The sequence below is a fragment of the Rousettus aegyptiacus genome, unplaced genomic scaffold, assembly GCF_014176215.1.
Source record: "Rousettus aegyptiacus isolate mRouAeg1 unplaced genomic scaffold, mRouAeg1.p scaffold_m13_p_1, whole genome shotgun sequence".
Lineage (NCBI taxonomy): Eukaryota > Metazoa > Chordata > Mammalia > Chiroptera > Pteropodidae > Rousettus > Rousettus aegyptiacus.
In genome coordinates, this window is record NW_023416284.1 from 3,373,482 (window position 1) to 3,393,421 (window position 19,940).

At 47.0% G+C, this 19,940-nt stretch overlaps 1 protein-coding gene across 13 annotated transcripts in view; it reads left to right on the forward strand.

Moving 5' to 3' along the window:
• CAMTA1 (calmodulin binding transcription activator 1) overlaps window positions 1–19,940 on the forward strand; it is a 731,085-nt gene that overhangs the window by 24,188 nt on the left and 686,957 nt on the right. For 10 of the 13 annotated variants that reach the window (XM_036228256.1, XM_036228241.1, XM_036228246.1 and 7 more), the window contains exons 2-3: window positions 2,213–2,282; window positions 7,136–7,254. In XM_036228256.1, coding sequence (XP_036084149.1) covers window positions 2,213–2,282; window positions 7,136–7,254 — 189 coding nt within the window. The remainder of the gene's footprint in view (window positions 1–2,212; window positions 2,283–7,135; window positions 7,255–19,940) is intronic. The other 3 variants (XM_036228259.1, XM_036228265.1, XM_036228258.1) reach the window with 1 other exon arrangement.

Consider the following 19,940-nt stretch of genomic DNA (forward strand, 5'->3'; position numbering starts at 1 on the left):
TTATGTGCATTTCTGTCCTGGTGAAGTTAGCTGTTTAGACTTCGGCTACTATGCCAGTGCTGTAGACAGGTCATGTTGCTCATGGTATTTCTGTTGCATGTGTTATTTTTGGTGTTTCATTTTTCTGATTTGTTCACTTGGTATGTTTGGCCACTAATTTACCCATCAGCAAACTTTGGAGTCAGGTGTAAAAGCCCTATTTTTGAAGCCTTTATTAGTGTAAAAGCCCTATTTTTGAAGCCTTGATTAGTGTGTCCCCTGCACATTAGTGAGTTTTAAAACTTTCGATGTCTAGACCTTTGTTAAGGTGTCTCGGTCAATGATAAACTTATGCCGTCTTTTTTGGGGTATAGGAAGCCAGAAATGCCAAGCCTTAAGACATTCTTTTAACATTACAGAATGTCAGGCTTTGATCCAGAAGCCTCATGGAGATGAGATGTTGCCTTCATAGGGTCCGAGGCTGTCGCGGCTCCTCTTGCACGTGTCCCGAGAAGTCAGTGCTGCTGACTCACGTGAACCGCTTTTGATGATGTGCTCTCTTTCCGCACTCATGGTCATGGGAAGAAAGTGCTCTGAATCTTCCAAAGGCTTCGTGGAGTCCGAGGTTTGCCCATAGTTCTTGGGGAGAGTCCTCAGGCCCAGAAGAAACCACAGGTGGTGAATCAGTAGTTACCTCTGTTTATTAAACAAATAGAAGAACAGTAAAAGTCCTGGAACAAGAATTTTCCAGAAGCAGAAAATAAATAATTAGGGAGCTGATGCTTATCCCGGGAGCCAGGAGTCACGTGGTGGAGAGCGACTTCTCTATGGCAAAGCACTCGATCATGGACGGCAGCGAGAGGAGCGTTAGCAGTTCACGGAAGTCAGGTTTAGTCAGATTTCAACACTCTTTGGCACAAAAAATTCAGGCCATCTTCAGTTTGCTCTTAGGAAGTGTTAGCGTTGTTAAAGGTCATCCTTATCGACCGTAGTAACAACAGCATTATACATTCACGTGATACTTCTGAATGAAAAGCGCCGTTGTACGCACTCTCCCGTTTAATTCTCCCGGTGGCCCTGTGACCTCGGAGAGCGAGATAGCTCTACCTTTTATGAGGTAAAACAGAGGTTAAACTGCTTTCCCAAGGATGACTAGTAAGTGGGAGAGCTGAGCTTTTTTTGTTTTACATATAAAGCGTTGAGGTAGTTGATCTTGTAAACAACCCTTGGTTTTCTAAGTATGTAAAGTGTGTGGTTTATAATACAAGACGAATAATCCCAAAATTTATTTAATACTGCAACCGAACGAAAAGGCTATTCTCATATTCTTCTGACTAAAAGTAATTGGCTGGCAAGACTCACAAATTTTTTCCCCTTTCTTAAAAGTTGTTGTGTAGATTTTGTACGAACACTTTAATCTTATCCGCGTGAAGCAGCTGATGGCCCACACCGGGTCTCCCAGCTCCTTCCTGGCCTTCTCCGCCTGCCCCCGTCAGGCGGCCCTCAGTGGAGTGTTCGAATGAGCTGGGTGTTGGGCTTACTGTTGGGAAATGGTTAATAATGTCGCATGCGGACCGACCTGCAGAATGAACATGGCGTTGGTTCTACTTAGTAAAATTTACTGTGTGAACGCCACGTGTGCTCTATACTTAGAAAGATCACACAGGTAACACGTTCCCAGTGTATGTCTTTTTTTGCACACACATATTTTAAATTTTGAAACTCTTAAGCCTACAGAAAAATGACAGGTAGCGTGCAAAGAGCGCGTCCTCTCCGCACCATGTGAGAATAGGTTGCCGACACGCGCCATCGCCCTCAAACGCTCCTGCGTGTCCCACACCCGAGAGCGTTCTCCGTAAGCACCGCACAGTGATCCCGTCAGGACGCTGACGACCAGACAGCTCTTCCTGTAGCCCTCACGCCCGCCAGTCGTGTCACCAACCCAGTGGCAGGCTTCGTAGCCGGAGGTCCAGCCGGAACCCGGGGCGGGTCTCCGCCGGCTGTCTCCTCCACCTCCTTCAGCACACGACAGTTGTCAGGCCTTTGACACTCACGACCTCGACACTCCGGCGGAGTGCAGGCCGGTCCTGTCGTCGGGTGTCCTCGCGGGGGTGCGTCTGGTGGCTCCTCGCGGTTAGACGCAGGTCGCGCATCCTTGGCAGGGAGCCCACAGAAGAGCCAGTGTGTGTCTTTTGCAAAGATTAGTTTTACATTTTATTTTCTGTTTCCTTAGAGCGTTTCCCAAAGTGTATTCTGCGGAACTAGCACCTACTGTGTTCTCAACACCGTGCCACCTCTAGAAGGTAGGACTCGACAAGCTTTTGACTTAAAGGAAGGGGTGGGCTTGGCAGCGAGAGCGGTGCTGTCCTTGCGGTGTGGTGACGCTGGCCTGTGAGCAGGGCTCAGAGGACCCGGTTCTGCCTGTGACTTGCTGTGTGATCTTCGATGAGTTACTTAATCCTTCTGGGGGCAGCGAAATGCCACTCCCCACGTAAAGTCTCTGTGAGGATTAAAAACGGCAGAGGGCTTAACCACATGGCACTCAAAGCACCCCGCAAATGTCAGATGCCAGTACGCTAGTTCTGTAATTCTGGTGTCACATTCCGGGTGACCTAGAGCAGAAGTCGTGTGGGAAAAGCCACAGGTCATGTTTGAGTCCAGTTTGGGCCACTTACTAGCTGTGGATCTTGGGCAAATTAATTCGAACCTCTGGTTCTTCATCTAAAGTGGGGGCGGGTAATTATGCCTCGATGGGTTATTGTGAGGATTAGACGAGAGATTGCCATGTAAAATCCGTCCTGGATGCCTGAGAGGGTCCCACAGCTGCTTACTCCCTCACAAGTAGTAAAAAATTAATTTGCTTGATCACATGTAGCTCAGACTGAAATTTAATCAGACGAAGCGGGAGAAAATGCCCCGACCCAAACCGAAGTGGTCCATTGCAAGGCTCCTGTGTCCCCATTCATCTGCCACTCCCTCCCCCGTACGTATTTTTAGATTGAAAACATGAATGCAGATAAATAGACGTTTATGGAGCCTGAGTTATGAGTTGACCTGGCTGGAGATTTGGTAGTGTGATTTACAGGAAGAGGATAAAACTAGGCCACCTGAAATCGAAATCAAAGGGTAACATGTGACGATCACACACTCTCAGGAGAGGAAAGGGTTATTAAATAGCAAAACTAGTTACATTTTTCTATTAAAAACCGATTATTTTTTGTTTTTTATTAACCTTTAAAATTAGTTTGGATAATTACAACCGAGTTTAATCCATTTTGGAGAGTCTTTTTGGGGAAGAATAAAGAGAAATCATGCTAATCAATGCTTGGCACATAGTTGGTGCTTAATTAATATTTATTTTGGATGAACAGGGATTCGAAGGTCTCACGTTAGTAATGGCAGTGCTCGCTGCTGTGAGCGCCGTGCTGCCTCGGATGTAACAATACGTGGTTATGTTTTCCTGAATCCGTTCCTATCCTACTAATTAAACCTAAGCACATAATAATTAGAGCTAAACAGAAAATTGTAGAGCTTCCTTTTAATTTTACCACTCCAAGTTGTTGATCAAATATATTCCCAATAAGATTTAGCAATTCCATGCGCTGTTATACCAACTTATTTTGAACAGTTTGGTCTAGAGGTTGAGAGATTAATCATAATCAACTTGATTGAATAACAGTGTGATTATCCACAGAACCAAAATTATTTAATTTTTATTAATTACGAATCAAAATAAAATGGATACATCATTTCCAGGTTAGAGTTAATAAAGTTAGAATTCACCTTGCAGAAGTCAGCAGTGTGTTCCAAGAAAAAGGTCAAATACATTTCTTTGGATTAAAAAAGAAAAGGATTTGGTAATGTGAATCCTGATTTTTAGAAATAAAACCTGAAAACAAGAATTCTACTTTTTGCCTGATTAAGTGAATGAGCATTTTTGTACATTTTAGAAAGTTTTAGTTAAATTATACTATGTCTCTAAAATTATTATTTGGAAAATTCTTGAAGATTGACTGGAAAGGATGGTTCATTCTCTAGAATTAGAGCTGTCAGCCAAGCAAGTCATCTGTCAATTTCAAGAGCTTCACTGGTTATTTTTATTGTGAAGAGCTTAGAAAGTTATTTCGCGAAGTCATGGAACATACATGCATATTTCGCTAGATAATGATAATGAAATGTTTTACTGTATTTGGTTGACACTTCCATTTTACAGTGTCTCAGTTTAACTGTTTGCATTAAATACTGAGATGCGTTTGAAACCAGTGTATACCTAGTTTTATTGTTAACTAAAGGTATCGTTACAATCCTTGTACAGAGACAAGGATTTGAAAACTGGCACATGTATTTATTTAATGATGGTATCATTTATAGTTATTCCAAAAACATGAAAAAGCAGCTTTTAATTAAAAAACAGTTTTATACAGTATAGCCCTGTGAGCAGTTCTTTTCCAATGTAAAAGCAAAGTTACTTTTTATTACACTTTAACTGCAAAAAACTGAAATTTGAAAATGAGAGTTTTAAAAACGTTTTGCCTGTTTGAGTTCCTAATATTCTTTTCCCAGTATTAAAATTGCCATCTTCATAATGCACAGTGGGAAAATTTACCCTTTGTATGTTTCTTAAAAACATCCAATTTATATTCAGCATGAACCTAAAATTCTGGAAATAGCACAGTTTAAAAACTGATTAAGGGGAGCTCATTGGCCTGTCATACTCCCCTTCCTCTGGAACCCACGGCTGTACATCCCCATGAAGTGCTATATTTAGAAACCTGATTGAGACAGTGCTTACACAGCCGATCTCCTCCTCCTCCGAAAGCCTTCAGGCCAGTTCACTGCTGCCTGATCTGGTATCAGAGTGGAAGACAGTTCTGTAGCAGTTCCTTGTGCTGCTGAGAAGAGCCCGCCCCCCGCCCCCCCATGTGTCCACATGCAGGACAAGACACGTGTGTACACACGCACACGCTCTCTATGCCACAGGACAGCCAGTTCCTCAGGGACCGATCACTGACATCAGGCTGTGATCACAAACACAGAAATGGAAGCCGAGGTTTAATAATCTGTTGTTATTGTTCAGCTTTATATTTTAAACCGTTTCCTCATAAATAGGACAGGTCACGTACAGCTCAGGGTACGCCCATTGATTGAACACCTAGCAGAGTACGGTTTTCATAAAAGGCGCCCTGCAAATGGTGGATGTTTGAATGGAGTATAGATTTCAAAGTTTCACCTCTACATTCAGAATTGTACACATCATGAAAGATTTAAAAAAATGAGAAGAAAACCGCTTTAAGGGAAGAGAGAAGGGAAGGGCGGTGAAGGCTCCTGAGAGGTGGAGTTCTGTGCTTTAAAGTTTTATGGCCCGTGGCCCCTCCCTCGGAGGGCGGAGTGTGGGGAGCATCAGCCCCTGAAGTGACAAGAGTTTCATAGGGTGTAATTAATACAGAACTTTCTTTGAACTTTCTCCTAGTTGAACACATTTTTGGTTTCATAGCAAGGTTTTTAAAAAGTTTAATTTTATTTACTATTAAATTACTCTTATTTACCATTAACTTAAAAGCAGCCAGTTTTGAAGTTTTTCAAGTTTTTATACTGCTCATAGAAATTGAGGATGGGCGTTATAATTCAATTGGTTGTGTAGTTCATGGACCAAGAAAGATTTAGTACGCTAACACTCTCCTAAGCTCCTCCTATAAAATATCTCCATATGATGTAGTAAATTTTTTTAGATTTTATTTCTATGCCTAGTATTTTCCTGTTAAGATCTTTTCCTTGAGAAGAAATGTGTAAATCAGATGAAAAATGTTTGGAGAGGATTTTATTGTGACTGTAGAAGATATTTATTCTTTTATGTTTTTTACATGTTCAAAAAAAATAGACTATGCTAAACATTATAAATCGTGTTTCACCTTTACCTTTATTAACTAATACTCGTATGCCTACATAAGGCTGTTTAATTGTAAGATACTTTAAATCATTGGATGACAGTAAATTCTGTAGGGACTTGTGCCTGGAGGAGAGTTAGAGGTTATCGATTCTCCTTGATTTGGGAAAACTGAAAATGTTAAGTAACTTACCCAAGGTCACACAGTTAGAAAGTAGCAGAACTGGGCCAGAATCCCGGATTCTTAATTCGGAGTTCAGTGTTTTTATTATACCTTACTAATATCAGAAGAAGTTGTCTTATCTGACACTTTCTGGAGCAAATTGTCTGTAGTGTTTAATGCATTGCTCCTTAGAACCTGGTTATGCATTGAACCCCTTGGATGTTGGGGCTTCCATTTACTGTTAAGCAAAATTGGAGTGCGTAATTTGAAACTTTGACCTAAATTATGCGCCCATACTGGCAAGAACTTTTGAGCTAGGCAAAGGGTCCCTGTTACAGAAATGAAACAGGAAATGATATGCAAATTAATAAATGAATGAAATCCTACATAAAGGAAATGATCTCTTCTAGAAAGTATCAGAGAGATCAATTATCAGGTAGTGAGACATACCATCAAGTCTGAAAGTAATGGACTTTTACTAATTTGGAAGAGCTGTATTTTGATGAACTATATTAACAGTGTGATATGTATATGTAAATCAAGTTAATTAAAATGGTATATTTTTGCATTTAGGCTAGAATGGCCAGCCTCTGTACTACCTAGATAGCTAACTGCAGATTCGAATTCCTTATGCTTGTAAGATTTGTAATTTGCTTTCGAAAGGATAAGTCATTTGTATTCTAGGAGGTGAAGTAGTATTAGTTTATGAATAAAAGAGTTGTATTTTATTATAATTCTTTTTCCCTAAAAATCTGAAAACTATTTCAGCTGGTCAGTAGAAGAAGATTTCTGGGTTTCGTGAGGTTCAGTCATTTTGCAATTTTGACGTGCTTCAGGGTAGCCTGGTGAAAGAATCTTTAAAAGTAAGGCCTGGCCTCGGGCAGCTGCTGGGGTAGTCCCTGCCCGCTTGCTTGCCCGACTTTAGAGCCTCTGGACCAGGTCCTGCTGCCATCTGTCCCTTAAGTGTGCAAACGGGTGTCGTAACTGAGAAGAGCGGGGTCCCTGGTCTCACTCTGACTAAACTAAGCTGCGTTTCTGACCTTGCCAGTGTACTTTACAGGAGATTTTCTCTATTATTTTCTCTGAATTTATTGTTTTCTTCTTTATAGATGATCATGGGAACAGCAATAGTAGTCATGTAAAAATCTTTTTACCGAAAAAGCTGCTTGAATGTCTGCCGAAATGTTCAAGTTTACCCAAAGAGAGGCACCGTTGGAACACTAATGAGGTAGATAAATTTCTATTTTTAGGGGTGTAATTTCTTGAAGGGCAAACTTCTTAGGTCATTTTGCTTAGTACTATTTTATGTTAGCTTTAAATTCAAAATATTGAACTAGGAAGTTGTAAATGAGAATATAAATCTGGATTTGACAGAAACCACTATGTTTGCTTGAACTCTCTCTGATCTGCTTGGCTTGCGTTGACAACTCTAACCTGTGCACGCTGACCGACTGACTAAGGTGGCATGAGTTCCTCTATCTGCGTTTTCCTGCACTTTGGCGTCTTGCGTTTGGTGATTAACTCTGCCTGCGCCTCCGTGGAACATCAGTGCTTATGTCGTCAGGAATGAGAGACACAGCCCAGCGTCCACACGACGCGCGGTGTCTGGACGGTGTGATGTTTCCGTAGAACTGGGGAGGGCGGGCATCTCACTAGCAGAACGGCTCTGAGGCCTCTCTGGCGAAGGGAGTTTGCGTGGAGAATGAAGTGGTTAACCGTGACGACAGGAGTTTTTACGAAGAATGAAGGCTGCGTAGTAGGTTGTATATCTGGCATCGCGTTAGAAAGAAAGTTGATGAAGTAGATGAAGGTGATGAAGTGGAATGAATAAAAAGGCTTATTTTTTTGGATGATCTTTTTTCGCAGATCTTAACCGGGGAGTTTTAATAGGAGGGATGGATTGCTTTGTCTTATTTTGAAATCTGAATATTTGAATTTAGGGTAATACCCATTGAGCGTGGTCATGAGAATTGGCTGTGTATCCATCACTTTGGGAATTGTATTCCTTTAACTCATATGGCTGGGATTACTGGTTTTGCAGTTGGTCTAAATCAGTTGGTGTTGCTGGTTCAACATTTACTTCCAAGTTGAGTTAAATATAACACCCTGCCCCGTATTGGGCACTCAGTTTGTTAAAAGAGATGAGAAGACAATGTTGTTGCCTGTTTACCCTTATTATTTTTTAAAGATTATTTCGCTCTTCTTGATTTAGAATGCTTTGATTTGAGTTATAAGAGGTTACGTGGATGAAGGTCTCTTTACTTATCCCAGTTGACAGATTTACATGCTCACTAGAACCTCAAAGCTTTGTTACCTTATCTCAACTGATTTAAATTTTGTTAAAGTATGTATATTTTGATTATTTGCATAAATTATGTTTTCCCCTTAGAATACTTCGCTTTGGCAAACGTTAGCTAGTTTAGAGGCCTATTGTTTTAATCAGTTATTTATTAACTATTTCAAACATTTTAGACATGAAAACAAAATAAATATGCTGAAAATTAGTCTTCATCATAGACTGTTACTCTATCAGTAAAATAGTGTGATTTGGGAGCCATTCAGTAGGTCACAGCTAGGTCTTGAATTATTTAAAACCTCAGTGTGTTTCTTAACGTTCCCTGAAACATGGATTTGAGACCACAGTATTATATATAGCTCCAGTTTATTTATAAATGTAACAAAACACTTAATAGTGATGTATTGTATTCAGTGTTATAAATTATATGAAATTGGCCATTTTTTAAATTATGACTTGAAATTATAAGTGAAACCAGCAGTTGCTTAATGAATTAAAATCAGTGGTCTTAAGAATCTTACAAAGCTGGAGGTAATGTGTCAGAAACTTATTTGACGGATTATTTAGACCATCGGTTTTAAAACCTCTTTGGTTTAGAGCTTCTGAGCGTAACCCTTCAACTTTCCTGTGCGAGTTTACCTCTAAATTTTTGACATGTTCCATTTTAATATTTTTGATACTTTATAAAGCACCCAATAAGGCATATTTATAAAAGACAAGGTTAAAAGGAAAACAGAAGTAGTTCTGTGTTTCCTCCCGGGACCCCCGGACACAGAGGTTCATGGAAACCACTGACTTAGGTCACGTGATGCTGAAGTCCAAGTGCAAAGCGTGGAAAACCGCGCTCTCTGTGCCCGGCGAGGTGCGAAGCCGGCCCGAGGCGAGCGGACTCCCGCCGGGACACGGGAGGGAAGCGTGCTCCTGAGGGCTGGTGGCGGCAGCGGAGGGTGGCCGCGGCGAGGCAGGCACCACTCCCGGTGACCCTTCTCTCGGTTGCTTGTCAGCTCAAGCCCGAGAAACACTCGCATGAGAGAACGGAATTGGGGGCCGTCCCACGTGTCCGCGTGGAGGACATGGGCCTCTTTTCTTGTCTGCTTCTGGCTTGGGGAAAATAGGGGCGTCTTAGAGCGACAGCAGAAGGCGCAGATCAGGAGCCGCTAACCCTGGTGGCGGTCTGGCCGCGGTGACTGGCTCGGGCGGCAGGAGGACCGCCATCGGCCCCCTGACGCCGCACCGCTTCGGTCTGGCTGGCCGCTGTCGTTTTCCCGCATCCTCAGCCGTCCGTCCCTCGTGTTGGCACCAGAATCCGAAGGAAGCGTACTTCGTGGACTCGTCTCACGGGCGCAGTGGCCCTTTGGAAGGCGGAGTGCCTTTAGTCAGCCACCCTGGAGGCAGGCGTCGCCATGCTGCCACCGCGAGGGCCTGGCGTCCCTCTGGAGGGGGAGCCGCGCGCTGTGTCTGGTGGGGAACCGCTTGCAGTGGTCGGCCGGTGTTTGGCGCTGTCGTGCGGAACGGCGTTTCTTCAGATCCCCTCCCAGGGACAGGGCACTGTCACCCGGAGAGGCGTTTGGGGACAGGAGCGGTCGAGAGCACAGCCGATTCGTGCTCTCCATCTCACTCTCCGCGCAGCATATGCTCGCGGTGCGGACCGGCGGCCGGCGGTGCCCGTGCGAGACGTCAGCTGTCACCGGTGTCCGTGTCCACGTCCCACGTCTCCCGTCTCCCCTCCCCCCCCCCCCGGTGTGCACAGCTGCATTCCTGCGTCCAGCGTGACCCCTCTGTCCTTAGGAGAAATTCCTTGACGCAGAACGGTGTTTTAACGTTGTGACTGTTTGAGAAGACCCAGCCTTCACGCCGTGTGTGCTCGGCGATAGGGAGTGTGAGTTCGTGCTCGTTCGGATGCTGCCGTTGACGGGGCACTCGGGGCACTCGTTCTTTGCCGGTGACCAGGTGCTGGATGCAATGATTTCCAAGCCTCATGACAGTATTACAAGGTGTGTCATATTTCCATGTATAGGCGAGGCAGGGTTGGTAAAAAGTGGTTACGTGCCCTGCTCGAGGTAGGACACTTGATAGGGCCTGTCTCCCTGAGCTTAATTCTTCTGTGTTGCTTGTTAGTTCTTAGGAGTGTTCATTCTGTTGTGTGTTGGCCAGGCTTTTAATTAAAGACCCGTGACCATGTTACTGTGCTTGGCAAAACCAGCCTGCGGTTCGGTTTTGGGTTAGTTTCTGGGTCCTTAGGCACGCATTTGGTACAGCCGAAAGGAAGACTGTTAGGCGGTAGAGAGGTCTCGAGGCCTAGTTAAGCTGCCCTTGACCTTTCTAACCAGGAGTAGGTAGAAGCTCCTGCCCTTCTTGAATGCTATTTGCAATTGCAAAATGAGCGTTGTCTCTAAAAACAAATCAGTTTTAGAATATGCCTTCTGCGCCAAAAACATGCTTCCCACAGGTTCTGAAGTTGATAAAGGACATGGTAACATAATCGTGGCAGCTAACGTTTATTGAACAGCTACTGTATGCTAGATGTTACGGGGTCCTTCACATGAATAACATCCTTTAGTGCTTGCAGTAATCCTGCGCGATAGGCTTTGTGACTGTCTTCACAGCGCAGATGAGGAAATTTGGGTGGTGGGACCGGGTCCAGTCCCCCAGCCTGAGTTTGGGGCCTCAGCCCGGTCCAGTTCTGTTCTCAGGAATACTTTCCAGCACTTGCCCAGGGTACCACAGCTGTTGAGTGGCTTCTCTTTCCTTTTGTTTTATAGACTTGTTCGGCTTCTTTGTGTCTTGCATTTTCAAGTATTGTTCATAAACTTAATGTGTTTTTGCATGAAGATTTAAAAAAATACCAAAACCTAATTTCTTAGGGCAGTACTTTTGATCGTTAATAATGAATATTGATATGTGGGCTCCAGGTAATGAAGAAGTAAAAATTTTGTACCTCTGGGTAACTGGAGGTTAGGCCTGATTTTTACATCCAGGGCAGGGGAGAAAGCATGTGTTAAACACAGAGCACATTTGTCAGAGAACCAACTCTTATTTATAATCAGCTCGGTATTCACATCTTCATTAGGTGAACGGTTATAAGGTTTATGCATTTTAAGTTAATATTTTTAAGGCCCAGAGCCAGCAAGAATTATGCTAATACAACCTTCTGATTGCACAAATGACTACTTCATAATTACACGTATTAGTACTCTATATACGTTGTGGGGACTGAAATTTCTTTTGTTTAGTCGTTAATTAGCTGTTTGACTTACAGTAGCGCTCCAGCCTTCTGCGGTCCCCAGGTTGGGGTTTCCAGCGGTGTCCCCCAACAAGGCAAAGCTGAGGGAGGACCGCGGACCCGTCATAACGGACGTCTGCCCCTTAAATGCATTCCAGTCATTTCTGCGTGCTATTGTTTTTGAACTATTGATGCTCTTTTGTTTTTTCTCTAACCTAAAGTTTCCTTGATTAAGCAAATAAAGTAGAAATCTGGTACGTGCTTATCTTAAAGTCACGTCAAAGGTTTTTAGTTGGTGGCAGCTTCTGTTTTAATGGTCAGAGTGTCAGTGTCCAGAGCAGTGTGGGCGCAGACGGGTGTATTTGAAGCCAAACCCCAGAACCCGAAGAAGAGCCCCCTCCCCAAAATTAAAGCTTTTTATAGGGAGAGAATCACCCTTTTAAATCCGGAATACTGTTTTCCAACTTTTTATATTTAGGTAAGAAAAATAAACTTGAAGACTGTGAAAATTATTAAATTATATTTCATCGAAATTGGTTTTAACAAGAAGCCACCTTACATTTTAAAATTTCTTTAATCACTTTTTTTTGTGCATGTAGGCATATGTTCTTGAATGTTTTTGTATTTTTGATTTTTCTCTTTGTATAACTTATAAAGTTCTACATTTAGAGCTGTGATTTTTCAGTGATTGGTTTTGCTAGTGAAGTTATATGTGATCTTTTTGCAGCATAGACCCACAGTTTTTGGGGGGATCATTTAGGACTCCTCAAATTTCCAAAACGTGAACTGAACTGAAGTGCATGTAACCCTCTGATTGCACCGGCGGGGGGCGCACTTCTGCTGCGATGGCGGGGGGAGCAGTTGCCCCGAGGCGCGGCACGGCGCCCTCCCGCCTGGCATTGGCAGAGCCCACGTGGGAATGTCCGCGCGGGGGTTCAGGCCAGGCGGGGCGCTCCCGCTTACATCGCACATAGGAACATGCAGACGTGAGCACACAGGGCCAGGTTTTGAGAAGGACACCATTTGATTTTTGAATGCAGTGTCTGGTACCAGACTTCAAATTAAATGTGGGAATTTTGTAGCAGTCGGGTTAATACAGTTGCTCTGTCGAACTCAGTTCGACGTGCAGTCCAAGGGCGTGCGTGCCCATCCGCCGGGCAGCCTGCACCAGCGGTGGCGGCGGGGGCAGAGGGGATGTTGAAGTGCTGGACAGGTATCTTTCCGCATCAGTGAGGCAGGGCAGGCGAGGAGGGACCAGTACGGGCAGGTTTGGCAGAGAGCAGAGTGACGTTCCTAACATTTGAGTGAGATGCTGCAGAACTTTTTCTTTAAAGAAAATGTAGCACTTAGAAGAATACTTGGCCCATGGCCAGTGTTCAGTAAATATTTGTCAAATGGATGAAATATGTAGAAACACAGAAAACTCAGTATAAATTTCTTAATTCTCGGAGTTCTTCTGTAAATATAAAACTCAAATAGATATATACATTACATAAAAAGAAACCACAAAACTAATAAAATTTATATTAACAACATTAATTAAATGCAGTAGATGACTTGCCAGAACTAAATCGTCTCTTGCAACATGAATATACTACTCCCTGTTCCCAGGCAGGTTCTTTCGAACTTGGCACGTGGCCCTGTCATGTGCCCTGCAGTCACCCCGCCCCTGTCTCCCACCGAACTATGCAGAGACTGCTTTTTGCTCAGCAAGCATTTTTACGAGTCTGCCTGATGTTAGGCCTTGGCACAAATACATCGTTCAGTCTTCAGTTCACTTCTGGTTCTTGTCGTTAGTCCAAGAACAACTTAGATGACACTGCCGGGCACCCAGGCCCTTGTAATCACAGATCGGAAGCTTGAGCAATGAATCGCGTGTTCGAATCCATTTGTTATGGGTTCTGCTCTTTCATATTGCAAATTCAAATCAGACGGGAATTCACACTTTGTACCGAACCCAAGATCGCTGATCTCTCGGGGAGGGACGGACACAGGACTGGCAGGGTCTCGGCTCTGCCACCAGTCAGCCGGGGGTCCAGTGAGACACCCGCCCGGCCTCTCTGGCGTCTTTGGTGGTTGTGCTGAGCCGTTTAAAGGTTCGCCTTCAGCGTGGCTGCCCCTTGTGCGCTAGGTCGCGGTCACTTTCGGAGTTGTTGGGGACCGTGGGACCTTCAGGTAGGTGTAGCTTGGCAGTTCATTTATTATTTTTTTTACTGTTAATCATCCTTTCGTTCACGTTTGTTTTCCAAATGTACCATCCAGTGGTCCTTAGTGAATGCACACAGTCGTGCAGCCGTCACCACGGTCTGACTGTACCACGTTCACCACCCGACAGCTTGGTGGGGGCGCTGTCTGTCCTCTGGACTCTGTGGGGGTGGCACCCTCCCTCAGGGGCACGCGGCCCCTTTTCAGGCTTCCAGGTGCTTCTGTAGTATCTTCTCCAAGTTTCATGACCTGTCGAGCACTGGACTTGAAATTTGAGCAGTGAGTGTCCTTTTTGCCCAGGTCTTAACATGCAGTGAAGATTGTTTTTAAGAAAATATTCAAGTGCAAACGAGGATCCACTTTGATCTCATTTTTTTCTGAGTCGGATGAAAAGGGCTTAAGTGGAGTTTCTAGTTGCGTTGAAACTGTGTACTGTGTGGACTCCTTATCGATGGGCTTCGTGGGGCCAAAATGTCCCACCTTCTTCAGCGGTGGTGGGAGAAGGCGGTGGTGGTGCCTTTCCCTGAGGGGACACTGAGGCGGACGAGGGAGAGGACAGCAAGGCTGGCTGGCGCTCCTGATCGTAGTGGTTTTCAGGCCGAGCTGCACCTGGACGCTGGCCTTATTAGCAGGTCGCTGGGCTCCACCCGAGGAGGGGTCCGGGTGGGCGCCATTTCTACCATGTTTCAGTGAAGAAGCTCAGCCTCCTGGGACTTTGTGATCGGCTTTACCTAGTCTAGGAAGTAGAGCCACCGGAGCCCAAAGTCAGAGGGAGCAGGTGACTGAGGGGCTCGCCTTCTCGGATGGCTGCGGCAGAACCGCTTGAATCCTAGGCCACACCTTCAATGTTTTGCTGTTTACTCTTTTAAAATAAGATTGTTTTAGAGCAGTCTAAAGTTTGCAGCAAGTCGAGGGGCAGGTTCGGTAAGTTCTCACTGACGCCCTCTGTCGGCATCTCTCACCGGGCGGGACGTGACAGTCGAGGAACCTGCGTCGACACATCATCACCACCCAAAGTGTGGTTTACGTTCGGGTTCACTCTTGGCGTTGTGCGTGCCGTGGGTTTAGACGAGCGTGTAAGGACACGTGCTCATCATCGCGGCACAGATCCGTTTTGCTGTCCTCCGTGCTCTACTGTGTATGCTCCAGCCCTTGGGAACCACTGACCTTGTCACTGTTTCTGGGCTTTGCCATACAGTTGGAATCATACAGCAGGTAGCCTTTCCAGATCGGCTTCTTTCACTTCGTAATAGGCCTTTTAGGTTCTTCCATGGCTTTTCATGGGCCAGTAGCTCGTTTCCATTGAGCACTAAGTAGTATTGCACTGTCTAGATGGACCACAGTTTGTCCATTCACCTACTGAAAGGCATCTTGGCTGCTTCCAGGTGTGGCAAGTATGAATAAAGCTGATATAAAGATCCGCGTGCAGATTTTTGCGTGGACATAAGTTTTCGACTGCTTTTAGTAAATACCAAGGAGTGCGGTTGCTAGATCGTACAGTAAGAGTATATTTAGTTTGGTAAGAAACCGCCAGACTGTCTGCAAAGTGTCTGCTCCGTTGTTACAGTCCCGCCTCCCTGGCTGCGAGTCCCGCTGCCCCACGTTCTCGTCAGCATTTGGCGTCGTCAGGTGTTTCGGATTTTGGCCATTCAAAAAAAACCCCTCATTGTTGTTTTAATTTGCATTTCCTTGATGGCGTATGATGTGGAGCATCTTTTCATACGCTTGCTTGCCATCTGGATATCTTCTTTGATGAGGTTTGTAGCCCATTTAAAAAATCAGGTTGTTTTCTTATTGAGTTTTAAGACTTCTTTGTGTATCTTGGATGACGGTCCTTTGTCAGATGTGTTTTGCAAATATTGTCTCCCAGCCTGTGGCTTGGCTTGTCATTCTCTTGATAATGCCTTTCATAGGGCCAAAATTTTTAATTTTAATTAAGTCTAGCTTATCAGTTGTTTCTTTCACAGAGCGTGCCTTTGGTATTGTAACGTCACACCCAAGGTTATCTAGTTTTCCTCTGATGGCATCTTCTGGGAGCTTTATAGTTTTGCATTTTACATTTAGGTCTGTGATTGAGCTGAGTTTTGCAAAGGATGTGAGGTCTGCGTCTCGATTTATCGTCTTGCGCGTGGGGGTCCAGTCTTCCCCATCCTGTTTGTTGAAAAGACTTTGTTCTATTGCGTTGTCTTTGCTCCTTTGTCAAAGATCAGTTGCCTGTATTTACGTGGCTCTGTTTCTGGGCTCCCTGTTCCGCATCATTGATCTATTTGTCTATTCCTTTGACGACACCACACTGTCCTGATTATCGTGGCTTTATAGTGAGTCTTGAAGTCGGGTCGTGTCAGACCTCTGACTTTGTTCCCCTCATTCAGTGTTGAATTGACTATTCCGAGTCTTTTGCCTCTCCATGTAAACTTTAGAATCTGTTTGTTGATACTTACAAAACAACTTGCTGGGATTTTGATTAGTATTGTGTTGAATCTATAGGTCAAGTCGAGAAGAAGTGCTATCCAGAGACATGGAATACTGGTCCATTTATCTAGTTCTTTGATTAGTTCATTCATCAGAGTTTTGTAGTTTTCCTCATATAGATCGTGTATATATTTTGTTAGATATACATGTAATTATTTCATTTTTTGGGGGTGCTAATGTATGGTGTTCTAAAATTCAGATTCCACTTGGTCATTATTGGTATACAGGAGAGCGATAGACTTTTGTATATTAACCATGTTCCAGGAGTTTTTGAAAAAAAAGAAAGACCGTCATTCTGTGTGTGGCCGGAAGTCGTTCCCTCTTACAGAGGCCAGTGTGGGTGGCGCTGCAGGGAAGGGGACAGTCCCAGTGTGGAAGGCCCAGGCCACGGCGTGCAGGGCGGGGACAGGAGCTGATCGGAGAGGCTGACCGGGAGGGAGGCTGAGCCGTTGGGAGCCGGTTCTCAGAAAGGGCTGCGAAAGGCTGCTTTTCAGAAAGAGGGAGGCGGGAAACGCTTAACCGTATTTACCTTTTAAAAATTAAAAATTGCAAAAAAGGGAAAATGCTATCTACTTTCCATTTCTGAGAAAGGATACATTGAAATAGCTTGAAATTAAGCAGGATCTATAAAACTGAGGTCAGAGGAGAGTCGTTTCCCGTTTTCCCTGACAGGCCCTTAAACGGCGGCGACGGTGCCGCCTGTGCTGGGGCAGGCGACAGGCGTCGGCGTGCGCCGAGGTTCTGTTTTCCACGTGCCGAACGGCACTTAGACTTCCCGGCTCTGTTTCAGAATCGTTTTTGTTAAATGCTTTCGTTATCATTACTCAGATTTTTATATCTAGGCATTTCCAGTAATTTTTAACAACCCGCCCCTCAAGCAGGGCGGAGAACCTGCCGCGTGCTGATTGTGTGTTGTATTTCATGAAGGAGGTCAGCGAGACGCGCGTTCGGGAACTCGCGTCGTCACCGTCTGCTGTGCTGCGCAGTGCCCTTCTCGCTGCGTTTCGTCCGCTGCCCCTGCCGGGCTGGGAGGCCTGGGCGGCCCGCGGCCCTCCGTGCGCTCTGTTAGCTGAGGGACCCCGGGCGCCTAGAACAGTGCGTCCCGCTTAGTGCTTGTTGAGTGAATGAATGAAAGTTGGACAACAGATGTCATTTAGGTCCGCTATTCAAGAGTGCTGCTAGTACTTTGTCTCTGAATCAGGTAGACAGCCCGGCGCGGTGGCTCCAGACACATCATTGGGAGCTGCCCCTGAAAACCCGATGATGCGGAGGAGAGGTGCAAAATGCAGGCTCCCAGGCCACGGACCGGAGGGCTGAGGCCAGCGCTCTCAGTCCTTCATCTGGGACACGGCGGTCAGATAAGCCGCTCCTGTCTGAGGCGGGAGTGAGGTGGGGGAGCAGGAAGCCAGCGTGGCCTCTGGGGAGGGGCCCTTGTCCTGTGGAGCGTGAGCCTGGGAGAGGGGCGACCCCAACCCCGCTCCCGGTTCACTCACTGCCCACCAACCAGATCACCCAGAGCCTACCGTCAGTGACAGCTGACTCTTGTGATGTCTTCAGATGTTTTTCTGTGCTGCTGTGCACATATTTTTTCGTGGCCTGGCTTTTCTCTTAACGCGTCGTGTGTGTCTTAGGTGACAGTGATCCATGGCATCGTGTTTGTTGTGACTACATGTTAGTATTCCGTTGAATTTCATGCCGTCATTTATGTGTTTAGCAATACTTTTGAGGGTCTAACATGTGCCAGGCGCTGGACGAGGAAGCCGAGGACACCAGACAGGCAAGTTCTTATTCTCATGGGTTTATACGTTAGAAGAAAAGACAGTGCGTAAGGGTTCCAGAGGTGCGGGGCAGAACACAGGATAGGACACTGAGACGCGGGCGCCTCCGGCAGGCTGGTTACGTGCGGCCTTTCTTCAGGCGTGACGTTTGCGCTGAGCTAGGCGCTGGCCGTTCAGGCAGAGGACCGGTTTAGGCAGGGGGAATAGTGCGTGCAAAGGCCCTGAGGCAGGCGGCCTCCGGTTTGAGGAACCGTGATCGCTCATCGTGGCTGGGGCGGGGTGAGCACCTGGGGGTGAGCCGGCAGGGTCGGCAGGGGCTCGGGGCTCGGTCTTGCAGGCACAGACTTGGAGTTTCATTACAAGAGTGATAGGACGTCGTTGGAGGAAGCGCTGTCAGGAAGTGAGTGACGTAACGGAGACTTTGCAGAGCCTCCCTGGCTGCTCCCTGGCTGACGGGGAGCCAGACACCAGCCGGGAGGCTGTCGCAGTGATCGGTCGACTCGGTAAGAGGTGACGGAAGCGCACCAACACATCCCCGTTGGGGAGGGCTGCCTTAGGCGGGGCCGCTGGCTCCCTGCCGCAGAGGGAGCAGTCGGAGGTCGCTGAGAAGTGCGCTACAACGAGGTCGCAGAAGCTACTCTTGGATCTGGGCTCCTGGAGGCTCTTAGCGGCCCTGACGAGTGGGGTCTGCGGCCTGGCGGGTGCAGAGGCCCCGCTGGCGGGGCTTAAGAGCCGATGAGCTGGGGAGGCGGGGCCGCAGGTTGCTAGTGGTTCTTGCCAGACAGGAGATGTGGCCGGAGCTGCAGCGGGAACGTGCAGTCACTCTGGGGGAGGGGCTGGGCCCCAAGAAGCAGGGAGGGTCAGGGCCGACCTCCGGGGGCGGGGCACGAGCGTGGCGTCTCATGGAATCTTTTACCTGGATGAAGACCCTGGAGTGAACCCTAGAAGCGCTCCGTAGCGGCGGACACATCTGCAGAAAGAATCGATAGCGATGGCTTGAAAGAAGCGGTGGGAAGTCACCGCTGACCCTCCGGTCGCTGCCAGGTCGGCGGACACACCACGCCACGGTCAGCAGCCGCTGCAGCCCCGGACGTCACCGCTGACCCCCCGGTCGCTGCCAGGTCGGCGGACACACCGCGCCACGGTCAGCAGCCGCTGCAGCCCCGCCCGCCCGCCCGTGGGTGGTTGGCCAGGTCTCTGAAGTCAGCGTAGGACCTCCTGCCTTTGAAATCTCGTTGGCCGAGTCTACCAAAAGGTCCCTGCCCTGTGGACTTGCTTCCAGAGGACTCATCTTACCAGTGAGGGGGCATCAAGCCGCCATCTCCTGGAGGCCAGGCACCCCATGCACGTGGCGGTCACTCTTCTGGGGCTCCCGGGGACCCAGACCAGCGGCTGGACCCTCAGTCTGCCTCACTGTCATGGCCACCTGCTGGAGCCGACCAGGGCTTGCGGCCGTGGGCGGAGCTCCTGCGCCTGGCCCGGTGACCCCGCACCTCCCTAGCTAATGGCCCACTGGCTTCGCACCCTCATGCCTGGGGGCGTGCGAACCCCCGCAGGTGTCCCTGTTTTCTGTGTTCCTCACCCAGGGTCCACAGTGCCTGCGCGCTCCCTTACAAACACCTGGCTTTGCTGCCCCCCACCCCCGGAGGACCCTGCTGTCAATCCAGTCCCCAGCGAGCCCTGTCTGCTGGCTTCTCTGTGTCTGCGCCCACGCAGCTCAGCGCTGCTGGGGAAAACGAGATAACGAGCCAGACGTGTATCTCTGTACCTTCGTGATCACCACCCCCAGTTTTCTAGGGTTCAGCACCGACGCACCAGTCGGGAGTCTCTGGACCGCTTCGTCCTCTCTGCCTCCTTCACGCCGGCCCAGCCCCTTTCACACGGGCTCTGGACCCCAGGCTCCCCCTCGAGGACTTCGGTCCGGCGGTCGCCTTGCATCC